General features: G+C 44.1%; 1 protein-coding gene across 1 annotated transcript in view; it reads right to left on the bottom strand.

The window, feature by feature from the left end:
- Positions 1-4,828: 4,828 nt before the first annotated feature.
- Positions 4,829-19,736, bottom strand: part of LOC121584038 (cartilage acidic protein 1-like) — a 71,097-nt gene continuing 56,189 nt past the window's right edge. Inside the window, exons 8-15 of the mRNA XM_045224970.1 lie at positions 15,933-16,069; positions 12,148-12,230; positions 11,703-11,803; positions 11,416-11,584; positions 10,732-10,877; positions 6,095-6,137; positions 5,766-5,909; positions 4,829-5,422 (exon numbers count right to left, since the gene is read on the bottom strand). Of these exons, the coding sequence (XP_045080905.1) occupies positions 5,295-5,422; positions 5,766-5,909; positions 6,095-6,137; positions 10,732-10,877; positions 11,416-11,584; positions 11,703-11,803; positions 12,148-12,230; positions 15,933-16,069 (951 nt within the window). The 3' untranslated portion in view covers positions 4,829-5,294. The remainder of the gene's footprint in view (positions 5,423-5,765; positions 5,910-6,094; positions 6,138-10,731; positions 10,878-11,415; positions 11,585-11,702; positions 11,804-12,147; positions 12,231-15,932; positions 16,070-19,736) is intronic.

The following is a 19,736-nucleotide window of genomic DNA, read 5'->3' as shown; positions in this document are numbered from 1 at the left end:
TTCTGTGGTGCATATTGAAAATATTGGAAGAGCTGTCTACATTTACTTTTCGTCAGCCAACAAGATGAGTAGGCCTACAAAACAGCAAAAGCACTAGCCTATGTCTTGAAGTGTTTGATTAGATTTTTGATTACATTTGCATTGATGTCAGAGTGATAGAGGGACAATAGAGTGCTTAGTAACAGGCAGTTAGCAAGTTTGGTAGGCTACTAATGACAATCAGCAGCATCAGAGCTTGGAGAAGCCTAATTACCGTGACTAAACAGTTACGTGGAATTTGACTGCCTTCATGACTTGTGACCTCCAGTTTGGCAGTATGACAATTGGGTTATTTTTCAACCACTGTCTAAAGGCAATGTTCCCGCGTTCGCAGAGATCCCATTCACGGTGAACGCTGCAAATGTCAGCTCTGTTGGAAATTGCCTTTAAAAGCCGCAATGTCTATAACCCGCGATCAGATTGAGTCCCGGCCTTAGTCACACAATGTGGGTGTTTCCTTGTTGTACAGCTTGTGTATCGTCTCTCATGGCTATACATTACATCTAACATCGGGAACAGAGGGTTGGAACCTAACTTGAGTTTCATCAGTACTAAATATACAAATGTCTGATTGACATCTGTGATTCATTTGAAAGTGTGAGTTACAGTATGTGCAGGAATCTCAAGTTAGGATTCATCCTATAGTGAGATGGATTTCACATTTCTTTATCACATTGCACATGACTCTTTTATATAATAATGACACTTTTATTTTATATTGGAGCCACGATAAGCAATGCAATTAACTTGAAAACAGGTTGAACATCATCATTTATACATCATCATCATCATTTATTTATTTACAGTAAGGAGGCAATGCAACATTTGGTGGTAAGCCTGGATTGAGGTACCGTGAGCATCATTTTACATCAGTGTTCTTCAATGCTGGTCCTGGGGATCTATGTGTTGCGCATGATTTTGTTCCAGCGCAACGTTAACATTCCAGATTCATCTGATCAACTGAGTTTGAATCAGGTGTGTAAGTGCTGGGATGGAAGAAAAGCTGTGCGGAACCCCAGAAGTAGGATTGAAGAACACTGTTTGGCTTTGAAGGCTTGGGTATGACTGTGTGATATGGGTTGAGATATGTATTGGTTATGCAATATGTTTTCCTGATAAGCGTCTATCAAGAATCATCCAATTCTAATGGCAAAAACATGATGAAGATCATGTCCTTTGTGTATCAAATAAAGCAGACATTACCTTTCTTCCATCAGGGGAAACCCAAAGCAGGGTCCTCTGTAGCTCAGTTGGTATAGCATGGTGCTTGTAACGCCAGGATAGTGGGTTTGATTCCTGGGACCACCCATATGTAAAATGTATGCATGAATGCAAGTCGCTTTGGATAAAAGCGTCTGCTAAATGGCATATATTATGTTGAGTAGGCACAAAATAAATGTTTTGGAACAGAGTGAAATGGGGAGGTATTAATACAGTGGGGAAAAAAAGTATTTAGTCAGCCACCAATTGTGCAAGTTCTCCCACTTAAAAAGATGAGAGAGGCCTGTAATTTTCATCATAGGTACACGTCAACTATGACAGACAAATTGAGAAAAAAAAATCCAGAAAATCACATTGTAGGATTTTTAATGAATTTATTTGCAAATGATGGTGGAAAATAAGTATTTGGTCAATAACAAAAGTTTCTCAATACTTTGTTATATACCCTTTGTTGGCAATGACACAGGTCAAACATTTTCTGTAAGTCTTCACAAGGTTTTCACACACGGTTGCTGGTATTTTGGCCCATTCCTCCATGCAGATCTCCTTTAGAGCAGTGATGTTTTGGGGCTGTCGCTGGGCAACACGGACTTTCAACTCCCTCCAAAGATTTTCTATGGGGTTGAGATCTGGAGACTGGCTAGGCCACTCCAGGACCTTGAAATGCTTCTTACGAAGCCACTCCTTCGTTGCCCGGGCGGTGTGTTTGGGATCATTGTCATGCTGAAAGACCCAGCCACGTTTCATCTTCAATGCCCTTGCTGATGGAAGGAGGTTTTCACTCAAAATCTCACGATACATGGCCCCATTCATTCTTTCCTTTACACGGATCAGTCGTCCTGGTCCCTTTGCAGAAAAACAGCCCCAAAGCATGATGTTTCCACCCCCATGCTTCACAGTAGGTATGGTGTTCTTTGGATGCAACTCAGCATTCTTTGTCCTCCAAACACAACGAGTTGAGTTTTTACCAAAAAGTTCTATTTTGGTTTCATCTGACCATATGACATTCTTCCAATCCTCTTCTGGATGCACTCTAGCAAACTTCAGACGGGCCTGGTCATGTACTGGCTTAAGCAGGGGGACACGTCTAGCACTGCAGGATTTGAGTCCCTGGCGGCGTAGTGTGTTACTGATGGTAGGCTTTGTTACTTTGGTCCCAGCTCTCTGCAGGTCATTCACTAGGTCCCCCCGTGTGGTTCTGGGATTTTTGCTCACCGTTCTTGTGATCATTTTGACCCCACGGGGTGAGATCTTGCGTGGAGCCCCAGATCGAGGGAGATTATCAGTGGTCTTGTATGTCTTCCATTTCCTAATAATTGCTCCCACAGTTGATTTCTTCAAACCAAGCTGCTTACCTATTGCAGATTCAGTCTTCCCAGCCTGGTGCAGGTCTACAATTTTGTTTCTGGTGTCCTTTGACAGCTCTTTGGTCTTGGCCATAGTGGAGTTTGGAGTGTGACTGTTTGAGGTTGTGGACAGGTGTCTTTTATACTGATAACAAGTTCAAACAGGTGCCATTAATAAAGGTAACGAGTGGAGGACAGAGGAGCCTCTTAAAGAAGAAGTTACAGGTCTGTGAGAGCCAGAAATCTTGCTTGTTTGTAGGTGACCAAATACTTATTTTCCACCATAATTTGCAAATAAATTCATTAAAAATCCTACAATGTGATTTTCTGGATTTTTTTTTCTCAATTTGTCTGTCATAGTTGACGTGTACCTATGATGAAAATTACAGGCCTCTCTCATATTTTTAAGTGGGAGAACTTGCACAATTGGTGGCTGACTAAATACTTTTTTTCCCCACTGTATATGGAAACGTTTTGCTATGGTGTGCCCTTTTGAACATGACCCAGATATGTACCAGTGCATTCTAGAGGGAATAGTGTGTAATATATAGACGCAGCCACACTGAAGTCCAGGTCTAGTCCAGCTGATGAGGAGGTGTGAATGACACTGCAGTTCATTGTTAACACCTTAACTCCCAGCAGCATGCTCCCTGTGTGTGTGTGTGTTATTCTACAGTTCAGAGGGGGCTGGGAGCTACAGTGAGGGAAAAAAGTATTTGATCCCCTGCTGATTTTGTACGTTTTCCCACTGACAAAGACATGATCAGTCTATAATTTTAATGGTAGGTTTATTTGAACAGTGAGAGACAGAATAACAACAAAAATGTTATAAATTGATTTGCATTTTAATGAGTGAAATAAGTATTTGACCCCTCTGCAAAACATGACTTAGTACTTGGTGGCAAAACCCTTGTTGGCAATCAGAGAGGTCAGACGTTTCTTGTAGTTTGCCACCAGGTTTGCACACATCTCAGGAGGGATTTTGTCCCACTCCTCTTTGCAGATCTTCTCTGTCATTAAGGTTTTGAGGCTGACGTTTGGCAACTCGAACCTTCAGCTCCCTCCACAGATTTTCTATGGGATTAAGGTCTGGAGACTGGCTAGGCCACTCCAGGACCTTAATGTGCTTCTTCTTGAGTGACTCCTTTGTTGCCTTGGCCGTGTGTTTTGGGTCATTGTCATGCTGGAATACCCATCCACACGACCCATTTTCAATGCCCTGGCTGAGGGAAGGAGGTTTCCTTAGCAGAAAAACACCCCCAAAGCATAATGTTTCCACCTCCATGTTTGACGGTGGAGATGGTGTTCTTGGGGTCATAGGCAGCATTCCCCCTCCTCCAAACACGGCGAGTTGAGTTGATGCCAAAGAGCTCGATTTTGGTCTCATCTGACCACAACACTTTCACCCAGTTCTCCTCTGAATCATTCAGATGTTCATTGGCAAACTTCTGACGGCCCTGTATATGTGCTTTCTTGAGCAGGGGGACCTTGCGGGCGCTGCAGGATTTCAGTCCTTCATGGCGTAATGTGTTACCAATTGTTTTCTTGGTGACTATGGTCCCAGCTGCCTTGAGATCATTGACAAGATCCTCCTGTGTAGTTCTGGGCTGATTCCTCACCGTTCTCATGATCATTGCAACTCCACGAGGTGAGATCTTGCATGGAGCCCCAGGCCAAGGGAGATTGACAGTTTCTTCCATTTGCGAATAATCGCACCAACTGTTGTCACCTTCTCATCAAGCTGCTTGGCGATGGTCTTGTAGCCCATTCCAGCCTTGTGTAGGTCTACAATCTTGTCCCTGACATCCTTGGAGAGCTCTTTGGTCTTGGCCATGGTGGAGAGTTTGGAATCTGATTGATTGATTGCTTCTGTAGACAGGTGTCTTTTATACGGGTAACAAGCTGAGATTAGGAGCACTCCCTTTAAAAGTGTGCTCCTAATCTCAGCTCGTTACCTGTATAAAAGACACCTGGGAGCCAGAAATCTTTCTGACTGAGAGGGGGTCAAATACTTATTTCCCTCATTAAAATGCAAATCAATTAATAACATTTTTGACATGCGTTTTTCTGGATTTCTTTGTTGTTATTCTGTCTCTCACTGTTTAAATAAACCTACCATTAAAATGATAGACTGATCATTTCTTTGTCAGTGGGCAAACGTACAAAATCAGCAGGGGATCAAATACTTTTTTCCCTCACTGTAAGTGTTGAGAAACAGAAGCCCATGAAAAGTCCATGAACGAGTGAAGAAAGGAGAAAGAGAAGGTCCATGATTTGTTATGTATGAGAGGAGTGAAGAGAAGAAGAAATGTTCATGGAGAGCTCGTTTTGAGAGTGAAGAGAGGGAGTGAGTTCTATGATCAGTTTGTTTCAGGACGAGTGAAGAGAGGGAGTGAGTTCTATGATCAGTTTGTTTCAGGACGAGTGAAGAGAGGGAGTGAGTTCTGTGATCAGTTTGTTTCAGGACGAGTGAAGAGATGGTAGATGCTTCTATGATCAGTTCATTTTCCAGATGAATAAAGATAGAGAAGAGACTTCCATGATCAGTTTGTTTTCGAGAGTCACTGTACACTCCCCCTTCCTTATCTCTAGGAGTGAGTGATAGACAGAGAGAGGGAGAGAGGGAGAGAGGGAGGAGAGCGAAGGAGGGAAGGTTCCAGAGTGAAGTGGAGAGGAAGTGTGTAGTAGCTACAGTGGTCCGGTTTGCAGGCGGGAGGAGAGGAGAGGCAGCAGAGAGACAGAAAGAGGCCAGAGAGAGAAGCCGGCCCATCTTCGGACCCCCGAGGAGCGCGTCCCCCCAAAGTAAGCTACCTGAGCTGCAGAGAGGCACAGAGAAGACAGAGGGAGAAAATATTAATAACAGCCATAGATTAACTCACAGAGCAAAGCTAGAGCAAACAGTAAGTCATTCAGGTACAGGGATGCAGAGAGGAGAAAAGTAGTTTGGAGAATGTTACGATTACTCGTTGGAAGGACTGTAGCCTTGAAAAACCTATTTCGCTTGAGCAGCTACATCTACTGTATATCGTAGCCCATTCTAGCCTGGTCCCAGATCTGTTAGTGCTGTTTAGCCACTTTCTATGGTCAAACATGGCATGACGATTACAAGAGATGGCAAGACAGCACAAACATATCTAGGACCAGGGTAAGCCCACTCACCCACGCAAGCCGATCCATCATCGTTGGGTTCAAAGCCCTGGTTGCACCTCTTATTGGCACGACACTTGTGGCTGCCATAGGTGTTAGTGCACACAGGACGGTCAGTGGGGCACACAGAGGGGAACTGGGTACACTCATCCTTATCTGGAGTGAGGGAGGGAGGGAGGAAAGAATGGAATGGGTAAAGGGGGAAGGGAGAAGAGTGGGAGGAGAGGGATGGAGAAGGAATGTAGCGGGAGAAGACGTTTATCGCAGGGAGAGAGAGGCAGGATAGCGCAATGGCAAACAGGAGAGGGATTGTTAAAGACGTATAGTGGGGATCAACCTACCTGTGCAGCGACCATTCTCATTCATAGCAAACCCTTGGCCACACTGTAAGAAAGGAATACATCTTCAATACTGTCTTGCTGAAAAAGAGAAGCTATAGCATCTTATAACACAAGATCTTATGATCAGGCTTTGCTCGTCCTAATATTTATATATTTCTTAATTCAATTATTTTACTTTTAGATGTGTGTGTATTGTGTGTATTGTTGTGAATTGTTAGATATTACTGCACTGTTGGAGCTAGAAACACAAGCATTTTGCTCACCCGCAATAACATCTGCTAAATATGTGTATGTGACAATAACATTTGATTTGATTTGATTTTAAGTACAGAATACAGTCACTGGCCAACAATTATTAAAAACCAGAGAGAGAGACAGAGAGAGCAGAAGGATTTGTGACCTGTTGCCACATGAAAAGGGCAACCAGTGATGAATAAACAACATTGTAAATACAACCCATATTTATGTTTATTTATTTTCCTTTTTGTGCTTTAACTATTTGCACATTGTTACAACACTGTATATAGACATAATATGACATTTGAAATGTCTCTATTCCTTTGGAACTTTTGTGAGTGTAATGTTTACTGTTCATTTTTATTGTTTATTAGAGAGAGAGAGAGAGAGAGAGAGAGAGAGAGAGAGAGAGAGAGAGAGAGAGAGAGAGAGAGAGAGAGAGCTGATAGTCCCATCCACCAAACTACCAGGTGTGAAACAGGGAAGAGACTCAGGGGGTATGCTAATTTGGTATAGAGCAGAACCCACTCTATTAAATTAGTAAAAACAGGAACATTTTACATCTGGCTAGAAATTAATGAGGAAATTATCTCAACGGAGAAAGATGTCCTCATGTGTGCTACCTATATCCCCCCAATAGAATCCCCATACTTTAACGATGACAGCTTCTCCATCCTAGAGGGGGAGATCAAACATTTCCAGGCCCAGGGACATGTACTAGTCCGTGGCGACCTAAATGCCAGAACTGGACAAGAACATGACACCCTCAGCACACAGAGGGACAAACACCTACCTGGAGGTGACAGCATTCCCTCCCCCATATGCCCCCCTAGACACAACTACGACAACATAACCAACAAAAACGGGTCACAATTCCTGCAGCTCTGTCACACGCTGGGTATGTACATAGTCAATGGTGGGCTTCGAGGGGACTCCTACGGTAGGTACACATATAGCTCATGTCTTGGCAGTAGTACTGTAGACTACTTTATCACTGACCTCAACCCAGAGTCTCTTAGAGCGTTCACAGTCAGTCCACTGACACCCCAATCAGATCACAGCAAAATCACACTCTACTTGAACAGAGCTATGCTGAATCATGACGCATCAAAGCCAAAGGAACTGAATAATATTAAGAAATAATCTAGATGGAAGGAAAGTAATGTGGAAATCTACCAAAAAACTATTAGGCAACAACAAATTCAATTCCTTCTAGTCAATTTCCTGGACAGAATGTTTCACTGTAATAGTGGGCTCCCGAGTGGTGCAGCGGTCTAAGGAACTGCAGCTCAGTGCTTGAGGCGTCACTACAGACCCCCTGGTTCGATTCCAGGCTGTATCACAACCGGCCGTGATTGGGAGTCCCATAGGGCGGCACACAATTGGCCCAGCGTCGTCTGGGTTTGGCCGGTGTAGGCCGTCAATGTAAATAAGAATTTGTTCTTAACTGACTTGCCTAGTTAAATAAAGTTCAAATAAATAGTGAAGGTGTAAACTTGGCAGTAGAAAACCTAAACAGTATATCTGACCCTTCCCTATCAAATCAAAAACATTCAAGCAGACAACCTAAGAAAATTAACAACAATTACAAATGGTTTGATGAAGAATGCAAAAACCTAAGAAAGAAATTGAGAAACCTATCCAACCAAAAACATAGAGACCCAGAAAACCTGAGCCTACGCCTTCACTATGATGAATCACTAAAACAATAAAGAAATACACTACGGAAAAAGAAGGAACAGCACGTCAGAAATCAGATCAATGTAATTATTGAATCTAACTACTTCTGGGAGAATTGGAAAACAAACAACAACATGAAGAGTTATCTATCCAAAACGGAGATGTATGGATAAACTACTACTCCAATCTTTTTGGCCTATAACAAAGAACAAACAGCAAAAATATATACATGATCAAATAAAAATCTTAGAATCAACTATTAAAGACTACCAGAACCCACTGGATTCTACAATTACATTGAATGAACTACAGGACAAAATACAAACCCTCCAACCCAAAAATGCATGTGGGGTTGATGGTATCTTACATGAAATGATAAAATATACAGACCACAAATTCCAATTGGCTATCCTTAAACTCTTTAACATCATCCTCAGCTCTGGCATATTCCCCAATATTTTGAACCAATTACTAATAACCCCAATCCACAAAGGTGGAGACAAATTTGACCCCAATAACTACCGTGGGATATGCGTCAACAGCAACCTTGGGAAAATCCTCTGTATTATCATTAACAGCAGACTCGTACATTTCCTCAGCGAAAACAATGTACTTAGCAAATGTCAAATTGACTTTTTACCAAATGACCGTACGACAGACCACAAATTCACGTTGCACACCCTAATTGACAAACAAACAAACCAAAACAAAGGCAAAGTATTCTCATGCTATGTTGATTTCAAAAAAGCTTTCGACTCTATTTGGCATGAGGGCCTGCTATACAAGTTGATGGAAAGTGGTGTTGAGGGGAAAACATACGACATTATAAAATCCATGTACACAAACAACAAGTGTGCGGTTAAAACACACACATTTCTTTCCACAGGGCCGGGGTGTGAGACAGGGATGCAGCTTAAGCCCCACCCTCTTCAACATATATATCAATGCATTGGCGAGGGCACTATAACAGTCTGCAGCACCCGACCTCACCATACTAGAATCTGAAGTAAAATGTGTACTGTTTGCTGATGATCTGGTGCTTCTGTCCCCAACCAAGGAGGGCCTACAGCAGCACCTAGATCTTCTGCACAGATTCTGTCAGACCTGGGCCCTGACAGTAAATCTCAGTAAAACAAGAATAATAGTGTTCCAAAAAAGGTCCAGTTGCCAGTACCACGAATACAAATTCCATCTAGACACCGTTGCCCTAGAGCACACAAAAAACTATACATACATTAGCCTAAACATCAGCGCCACAGGTAACTTCCACAAAGCTGTGAACGATATGAGAGACAAAAACTGCCTTCTATGCCATCAAAAGGAACATAAAATTCGACATACCAATTAGGATCTGGCTAAAAATACTTGAATCAGTTATAGAACCAATTGTCCTTTATGGTTGTGAGGTCTGGGGTCCGCTCACCAACCAAAATTCACAAAATGAGACAAACACCAAATTGAGACTCTGCATGCAGAATTCTGCAAAAATATCCTCAGTGTACAACGTAAAACACAGAATAATGCATGCAGAGCATAATTAGGCTGATACACGCTAATGATCAAAATCCAGAAAAGAGCAGTTAAAATCTACAATCACCTAAAAGGAAGCGATTCCCAAACCTCCCATAACAAAGCCATCACCTACAGAGAAATTAACCTGGAGAAGAGCCCCCTAAGCAAGCTGGTCCTGGGGCTCTGTTCACAAACACAAACAGACCCCACAGAGCCCCAGGACAACAACACAATTAGACCCAACCAAATCATGAGAAAACAAAAAGATAATTACTTGACACATTGGAAAGAATTTACAAAAAATAAACTGAGCAAACTAGAATGCTATTTGGCCCTAAACAGAGAGTACACAGTGGCAGAATACCTGACCACTGTGACTGACCCAAAATTAAGGAAATCTTTGACGTACAGACTCAGTGAGCATAGCCTTGCTATTGAGAAAGGCCGCCGAAGGCAGACCTGGCTCTCAAGAGAAAACAGGCAATGTGCACACTGCCCACAAAATGAGGTGGAAACTGAGCTGCACTTCCTAACTTCCTGCCAAATGTATGACCATATTAGAGACACATATTTCCCTCAGATTACACAGACCCACAAAGAATTCAAAAACAAATCCAATTTTGATAAACTCCCATATCTATTGGGTGAAATACCAGTGTGCCATCATAGCAGCAAGATTTGTGACCTGTTGCCACAAGAAAAGGGCAACCAGTGAAGAACAAACACCATTGTAAATACAACCCATATTTATATTTATTTATTTTCCCTTTTGTACTTTAACTATTTGCACATCGTTACAACACTGTATATAGACATAATATGACATTTGAAATGACTTTATTCTTTTGGAACTTTTGTGAGTGTAATGTTTACTGTTAATTTTTTATTGTATATTTCACTTCTGTTTATTATCGATTTTCACTTGCTTTGGCAATGTAAACATATGTTTCCCATGCCAATAAAGCCCCTGGAATTGAAACTGAAATTGAATTGAGAGAGAGAGAGAGAGAGAGAGAGAGAGAGAGAGAGAGAGAGAGAGAGAGAGAGAGAGAGAGAGAGAGAGAGAGACAGAGAGAAAGAGAGAGAGAAGAAGAAAGAGAGAGAGAGAGAGAGAGAGAGAGAGAGAGAGAGAGAGAGAGAGAGAGAGAGAGAGAGAGAGAGAGAGCGCAAGAAGGACAGGAAGAGGGAGATAAAAAGCCAGTCATTACCTCTATCTCTATTTCAGGTGTGCCCTCCTCCTCCTCTCTGGGATAGTGGATCTCCAGGACAGAGTTTATCTCACTTGGTTCCAGAGGCCTGGCTACTGACTTCCCATCTGGCCAGTACACCTCAACATTAGTAGCTATGTCTTTACCTGGAGAGACAGGTAAGAGAGACAGGTAACATCACCAAAACATCCCCATAATGTTCCATAACATTGTCAGAATGTTTCCATAATATGACCATAATGTTCCCGTAAAATCCCCATAATGTTCCTTTAATGTTTCCATATCATGTCAATACACACACTCACACACACTACACTAGTGCTAGTCTGAACTGGCAGAAGTTAACTGTCTTGGCTGGACTTTGGGGATTTGGGGCTGGAGAGGGATTTCTATCCAGACCTTCCAGCTGCTGCACTTGCCTCTCCCTCTCCCTTCCACCTCCTCTCTTTTCCCTCACCTCCTCCCCTATCTCTCCATCTCTCCACCTCTCCCCCGGGCCTCCAATCAGAAGGGGTATTAAGGCAATGATTTCCACATGGATCTGAGTGAGTGTGTGTCTGTGCGTTTGTGCGTCTGTGTGTCCGTGTGCGTGTGCACCCTGTGTGTGTTTGTTTCCTGCGTGCATGTGTGTGTGCATGAGCGTACATCTGTATGTACATGCATGTGTGTTTGTGTCAGACCTACCGAGCCCAAAGTGTGCTACAGGCTCCATCTCACAGAGGTAGCCGGAGCCCCCGTCGATGATGCGTGTGTGTGGACCACTTCTCTTGGTGTAGACCACTACCTTAGCCCCCCTGGCGTACGCCCCATACTGGGTACGGGGGATAACACGCAGCCACGAGTTAGTGGAGCCCTGAGAGAAAGAGGGGGGTTCAGATTAAAGGAGACACTAATACAACATCTTGAATTAGACAATATGGCGAGAGAACACACGACGAGAACACGCGGTCAGAACACACACACAGCGGTACCTGGTTGACTTTGTAGATAGAGAGAGGCTGTGCAGCACTCTCTCCATGTGACACCAGCAGGTCCAGACGACCGTCTCCATCAAAGTCTGTTACTGCCGCCCCTGACAGACGACAACACATACACACATACAAACACTTAGAACACACACATCGGACGAACAACACACACAGGTCACTGAGAGGACACGAACACACAACACAATTAGAGCAATAAGACAGCACACACTGAGAAAAGAGGCTGATAAGTTTAAAATCTCAAACCACAGACATCTATCGCCATCCTATGGAAGAAGTAGGAATTACACTATATGTAATAGATGTATGCTCCACATTTACAGCGTAGAATAGGTTGATGTTAAACAGTTCAGCACAGCGTAGGCCTAATAGGTATTTCTACCCCCCATACACACACACCTGTATCCTCCCCTGACCCCCGACCCCTCACCTGTTCCTCGTCCTTCTGGCTCGGCTGCCTCCCCCACATTCAGCTCCTCAATCTGGGGGTCCCCATGTTCTCTCCTAGTTACCCTGCCATAGCAACCAGATATCTGTTACACACCCCATAATAACCCAGACCCGGCTATCATGACTCAGGATGCATTCTGTTGTTCCCCAATTGGGGCTCGAACTCACAACCTTCTGCAGAGTAACACACGCCCCTCAAAGCCAACCATCTTACCCAACAAAGCAAGAGACTAGACCAGGGATCATCAACTTGATCCAGCCGCGGGCCAATTTTTTTCATGAGTGGATGGTCGGGGGGCCGGAACATAATGACAAATAATTTGTAGATTGCAAAGTGACCAAACAGATAGAATATTTCAAACCTTGCTACATTTGTATACTTTCACGTGTCTATTATGCATGGGAATACTTGGGAACAGATTTCTAAAATTAAAATCACTTGGAGCTGATTTCCTGGTGTTTTTACAGTCTTTTATGTCCAACAATAAAACAAATCATACTAATTTGTAGACTGCAAATTGACCGCAAGAAGCCCAAACAGATAATATTTGACCATATCAATCATTTCAAACTTTGCTTGCATTTGTATACGATCACGTATCTCTCTGTTATGCGTGGGAATACTTAGGAACAGATTTCCAAAATTAAAATCACTTGGAGCTGATTTCCTGGTGTTTTTACAGTCTTTTATGTCCAACAATGACATAAAAAAATATATACAGTGCAGTCAAAAGTTTGGATACACCCATTCAAGGGTTTTTCTTTATTTTGACTATTTTTTACATTGTAGAATAATAGTGAAGACATCAAAACTATGAAATAACACATATGGAATCATGTAGGAACCAAAATGAAAATATATTATATATTTGAGATTCTTCAAAGTAGACATCCTTTACCTTGATGACAGCTTTGCACACTCTTGGCATTCTCTCAACCAGCTTCATGAGGTAGTCACCTGGAATGCATTTCAATTAACAGCTGTGCCTTGTTAAAAGTTAATTTGAGGAACTTAATGCGTTTGAGCCAATCAGTTGTGTTGTGACAAGGTAGGGTTGGTATACAGAAGATAGCTTTATTTGGTATTTGGTCGAATTGCTGCAAAGAAATCACTACTAAAGGACACCAATAAGAAGAAGAGACTTGCTTGGGCCAAGAAACACGATCAATGGACGTTAGACCAGTGGAAATCTGTCCTTTGGTCTGATGAGTTTAACACTTTTTGCTTACTACATGATTCCATATGTGTTATTTCATAGTTTTGATGTCTTCACTATTATTCTACAATGTAGGAAAATAGTAAAAATAAAGAAAAACCCTTGAATGAGTAGGTGTGTCCAAACTTTTGACTGGTACTGTATCTTCAAAGACTTCCGGAATCGGAAGGGAATATGCAAAAAATTCAGAATTATCCAACCAGGATTTCCAGAAAACTTTGGAATTAAGGTTGTGATTCTGTCTACAGGTGATGATGTTCCTCTGGGTGTTCATATTCCTCCCTGTCCTCTCTGCGGCCCAACGGTCAGAGCCCATGTTCTCAGCGGTCACAGAGACCATGCTTGTAGTAACCAAAAAAGTGTTAAACAAATCAAACTATATTTTAGATTCTTCAAAGTAGCCACCCTTTGCCTTGATGACAGCTTTGCACACTCTTGGGTCAAATAGCCCTTACACAGCCTGGAGGTGTGTTTTGGGTCATTGTCCTGTTGAAAAACAAATGATAGTCCCACTAAGCGCAAACCAGATGGGATGGCGTATCGCTGCAGAATGCTGTGGTAGCCATGCTGGTTAAGTGTGCCTTGAATTCTAAATAAATCACTGACAGTGTCACAAGCAAAGCACCCCCACACCATCACACTTCCTCATCCATGCTTCATGGTGGGAGCCACACATGCAGAGATCATCCGTTCACCTACTCTGCGTCTCACAAAGACATGGCGGTTGGAAACAAAAATCTCAAATTTGGACTCATCAGACCAAAGGACAGATTTCCACCGGTCTAATGTCCATTGCTCGTGTTTCTTGGCTTAAGCAAGTCTCTTTTTCTTAGTAGTGGTTTCTTTGCAGAAATTCGACCATGAAGGCCTGATTCACGCAGTCTCCTCTGAACAGTTGATGTTGAGATGTGTCTGTTACTTGAACTCCGTGAAGCATTTATTTGGGCTGCAATCTGAGGTGCAATTAACTCTAATGAACTTATCCTCTGCAGCAGAGGTAACTCTGGGTCTTCCTTTCCTGTGGCGGTCCTCATGAGAGCCAGTTTCATCATAGCGCTTGATGGTTTTTGCGACTGCACTTGAAGAAACTTTCAAAGTTCTTGACATTTTCTGGATTGACTGACCTTCATGTCTTAAAGTAATGATGAACTGTCGTTTCTCTTTGCTTATTTGAGCTGTTCTTGCCAAAGTATGGACTTGGTCTTTTACCCAATAAGGCTATCTTCTGTATACCACCCCTACCTTGTCACAACACAACTGATTGGCTCAAACGCATAAAGAAGGAAATAAATTCCACACATTAACTTTTAAGAAGGCACACCTGTTAATTGTAATGCATACCAGGTGATTATCTCATGAAGCTGGTTGAGAGAATGCCAAGAGTGTGCAAAGCTGTCATCAAGGCAAAGGGTGAATATATATATATATTTTGATTTGTTTAACACTTCTTTGGTTACTGCATGATTTCATATGTGTTATTTCATAGTTTTGATGTCTTCACTATTATTCAACAATATAGAAAATAGTAAAAATAAAGAAAAACCCTGGAATGAGTAGGTGTGTCTAAACTTTTGACTGGTACTGTATAACTTATTAATTTTGCTCAAAGAACTTGGGGGGGCCAAATAAAACCACACGCGGGCCAAATTTGGTGCGCGGGGCGCCAGTTGGGGAACCCTGGACTAGCCTGTCACTCTCAGTGAACGGCAGTTGCCTTTTAGATCTCAGTGATGTCACTGATGTACTCCAGCCAACCTACTTTGGACGAGTTTCATATCCACTACACATTTGTAATGTTGGATGTTATGAGGCACAACAGCTATTTTGTCCTGATTATCCTGGCATGGACAAGTTCAATCATTTACACATCCGGTAGTAATCACTGTCATTTCCCTCGTAACATCTCATAGTTTGGACAGCGCCTCACCTATCAAAATGTTCCATATTGAGATTGGGTCACATATTGAGATTGTCAACTTAGAACATAATGGAGAGCTTTTCAGCGCGCTCAAACCCAGCACAACTTTGATTGATTCAATCAATTCGCTTCAATGAGGACAATAGTTCAAGCTGGGTGTTTCATTACCAGACAATACTTAACCGTTAATTTGGTGGATTCTGTTTCATGACTGAAACTTCAACTCAGGTTTTAATATGGTACAAGTAGAGCCTCTGGCTTTTGGATGTTGGTTCGATCACCATATCAAAGCTCAGATATCCTGCATAACTACAAAGGGGACACACACATGAGCACACAAACATACACGAACACACAAACACACTCCACCAATAGTCACACGTCTGGGAATATTCACTAATTATGACTACTTCCTGTCTACAGAAATGCTTTAGTCCAGGATAACTGAGAGGAATTAGAGATCTGACATGAACTAATGTTAGCTCAGATTTGAGGCTCAAATTTTAATCGAAATTAAATTAGTTTAATTGCTTTTTGGAACTGCTGATTCAACTGATATAATGCATGTGTGTGAGTGTGTATGTGTGTGTGTGTCTCCGTGCATGTGTATGTGTGTGTGCGTGTGTGTACCTGAACAGTCTGTTGGATGACGACCCTCTGTAAGCAATGTTATTGAAGAACACCTCTAGTTCGCTGTCGTTGTCAAAGTCTGCAGCGATGACCGTACGCACCGGAGACGGCATGGAGAACTTCTGAGATGCTATGTCCTGGGGGAGGGAGACAATATGTTAACACACAGACACTGAGAGACACACACAGGAACACACACACGAACACACATATGCATGCACGGCACGCGTATGAATGCAAGCACACACACCTCCACACACACACACACACACACACAACAGTAACACCAGGAGACCAATGTAACATTATGGGGATACTCACTATGTACACTCACACCAGGTAGCTAACATTACACTACGGCGACCTCATGGGGTTTAGGCAATGGTTCGTGTTGATATTACATACACACTGGGGGATATTCCTGTTCATAAAATGTTATTTCTGTAAATGTACCATCTGTCGAATGGGAAAACTCTCAACCAAATAGTGGGTCACTCCGTCTTGTCTGTAAGCATTTTTCATTAGTTTTCTTAAAAGGGTAATAAATGTGCAATTGTGGTCAAATGTAATGAAATGTGACTGTTGCAGTTACTGTGAGGATGGATAGGCTAAGTGAGTTATGTGTAGTTGGTCTGCTGAGTAAGCTGTTGTAATGCTGGGCTGTAACAAAAACCTGCACATCCTCTCCAGGACCAGGCATAGTGTCAACTGCTGTAGTATTTGGGAGGCTCAAGCCCAAACTATTGTACTGTTCTACTACATTGGGGTAGGGGGAGTCTTGATTCGTTGGTTAGCTGAGTCAGGTGATTTAGTGCTGGGCTCGAACAAAATCCTGCAAAAACAGTAGCTCTCCAGGTTTGGCTGTAGTACAGTATTTGGGAGGCTCTAAGGAGGCTACAGCTCAAACTACTCCAGGCAGGGGGAGTCTTGCATGGGAAAGTAACAGATTTCTCCTCGCTTCAGTGAGCCGGTGATAAGCTTAAGAAGAGTTATGGCGCTCACCTTCTCTTGTCTACACAATATATACAAAAGTATGTGGACACCCCTTCAAATTAATGGATTCTGCTATTTCAGCCACACCCGTTGCTGACAGGTGTATAAAATCATGCACACAGCCATGCAATCTCCATAGATAACCATGAAGAGCTCAGTGACTTTCAACGTGGCACCGTCATAGGATGCCACCTTTCCAACATGTCAGTTCATCAAATTTCTGCCCTGCTAGAGCTGCCCTGGTCAACTGTAAGTGCTGTTATTGTGAAGTGCAAACGTCTACGACGCAACAGCGGCTCAGCCGCAAACTGGTAGGCCACACAAGCTCACAGAATGGGACCGCCGAGTGCTGAAGCACGTAGCGCGTAAAAATCGTCTGTCCTCGGTTGCAACACTCACTACCAAGTTCCAAACTGCCTCTGGAACCAACGTCAGCACAATAACTGTTCGTCGGCAGCTTCATGAAATGGGTTTCCATGGCCGAGCAGCCGCACACAAGCCTAAGATCACCATGGTCAATGTCAAGGTCGGCTGGAGTGGTGTAAAGCTTGCTGCCATTGGACTCTGGAGCAGTGGAAAAGCATTCTCTGGAGTGATGAATCACGCATCACCATCTGTCAGTCCGACGGACTAATCTGTCTTTGGCGGATGCCAGGAGAACGCTACCTGCCCGAATGCATAGTGCCAACTGTAAAGTTTGGTGGAGGTGGAACAATGGGCCTGTTTTTCATGGTTCAGGAGAGGCCCCTTAGTTCCATTGAAGGGAAATCTTTACGCTAGAGCATACAATGACATTCTAGACGATTCTGTGCTTCCAACTTTGTGGCAACAGGTTGGGGAAGGCCCTTTCCTGTTTCAGCATGACAATGCCCCAGTGCACAAAGCAAGGTCCATACAGAAATGGTTTGTTGAGATCGATGTGGAAGAGCTTGACTGGCCTACACAAATCCCTGACCTCAACCCCATTGAATTGGAACGCCGACTGCGAGCCAGGCCTAATCGTCCAACATCAGTGCCCGACCTCACTAATGCTCTTGTGGCTGAAAGGAAATTCCCGCAGCAATGTTCCAACATTTAGTGGAAAGCCTTCCCAGAAGAGTGGAGGCTGTTATAGCAGCAAAGGGGACACCAACTCCATATTAATGCCCATGATTTTGGAATGAGATGTTCGACGAGCAGGTGTCCACATACTTTTGGTCATGTAGTGTATATGTCACTCTCTTCCTCCTCTCTTTCTCTCCCCTCTATCTCCTCCCTCTCTCCTCTCCTTACAGTATTTACTCCCTGTGTTAATTATATGGATCATAAAGCCTAAGGGGAGGGAGGAGAGGAGAGGGGGAGGAAGGAAGGGGGCAGGGAGGGGAGTGACCTTCTACTGTTTAGGTGAAGGAGAGGGGATGTCCAAGTGAAGGAGGGAGGTGAGGAGAGGAAAAGCGAGGAGAGAGAAAGAGGAGAGAGAAGGAGAGTGTCACGGATTCTGCCGAGACTGCTCCTCCTCCTGGTTCGGGCAGGCTTCGGCGTTCGCCGTCCCCGGAGTACTAGCTGCCACCGCTCTATGTTTCGTAGTGTGATTGCTTTTGTCTGTCTTTTACACCTGTGTCCATTTGTGTGTTGATTACTTGTCTTATAAGTTCCTTGTTTTGCCTTAGTCTGATTGTGTGTTGTTATTTTCTGCCTGTCGTGCAGAGCTGCGTGTCTGCACTCTGTCTATGTTTGGGATTATTGTTTACGCGTGTTTGCGTAATTGCCTCGCCTCCGTCTGTTTTCGAGGTCGTGTTTTGTTTGTTGCTCTTTGGACTATTAAAGTCTTTTTGGACGTATCCTCTGTGTCCTGCGCCTGACTCCTCCACCACATCCACAAACTATGGAGTCAGCAGGAACAGCGGCGGCACCCGAATCTCTGGAAGACCGGATCAGCTACCAAGACACCATGATCCGGCAACTTGGGGCCGCCATGGACGAGGTGTCCAACACTCTGCGCCGGTTGGTGACTCGAGAGGTGCCCACGCACTCTTACACCATCCCATCACCAACGGCCAGTCCTCCTCTCTCAGCACCGGAACCCAGTGGCATTCGGCTCTCGCTCCCGAGGGCATATGACGGTTCTGCAGCCGGGTGTCAGGGATTCCTCCTGCAGGTGGAACTCTACCTGGCCACCATCCACCCGGCGCCCTCGGGATACGAGAGCGTCTCCGCCCTCATCTCCTGTCTATCTGGCAAGGCGTTGGAGTGGGCCAACGCCGAATGGAGGGGAATAGACGCCGCTACCATCACCTACGCGGAGTTCTCCCGCCGCTTCAGGGCTGTCTTCAATCATCCACCTGAGGGGAAAGCGGCGGGAGAACGTCTGTTCCACCTCCGACAGGGGAAGAGGAGCGCACAGGAGTTCGCACTGGAGTTCCGGACGCTAGCGGCAGATGCGGGGTGGAATGAGAGGGCCCTCATCGACCACTACCGGTGTAGCCTACGAGAGGACGTTCGGCGTGAGCTGGCCTGCAGGGACACCAACCTGTCGTTCGACCAGTTGGTGGACATTTCCATCCGTCTAGACACCCTGCTGGCTACCCGCGGGCGTCCAGTGGGGGTCGTCCATTCCACCCTCCAGCACCTCGAGCCGATTCCCATGGAGCTCGGGGGTGCTGGCGCTAGAGAGAGGAGGAGAGAGAACCCGAGGGGGGCCATCCCCTGCACCAACTGTGGTCGTGGAGGACACACCGCGGCCAGGTGCTGGGGAGGGTCTCCTGGGAGAGGGGAGAACAGGTCACGCACTGGGGGAGTCATTTCAGGTGAGTAGGCGCCCCACTTACCCAG

The sequence above is a fragment of the Coregonus clupeaformis genome, chromosome 1 (genome assembly GCF_020615455.1).
Source record: "Coregonus clupeaformis isolate EN_2021a chromosome 1, ASM2061545v1, whole genome shotgun sequence".
Taxonomy (NCBI): Eukaryota; Metazoa; Chordata; class Actinopteri; order Salmoniformes; family Salmonidae; genus Coregonus; species Coregonus clupeaformis.
This window is presented reverse-complemented; position numbering and strand designations above follow the sequence as displayed.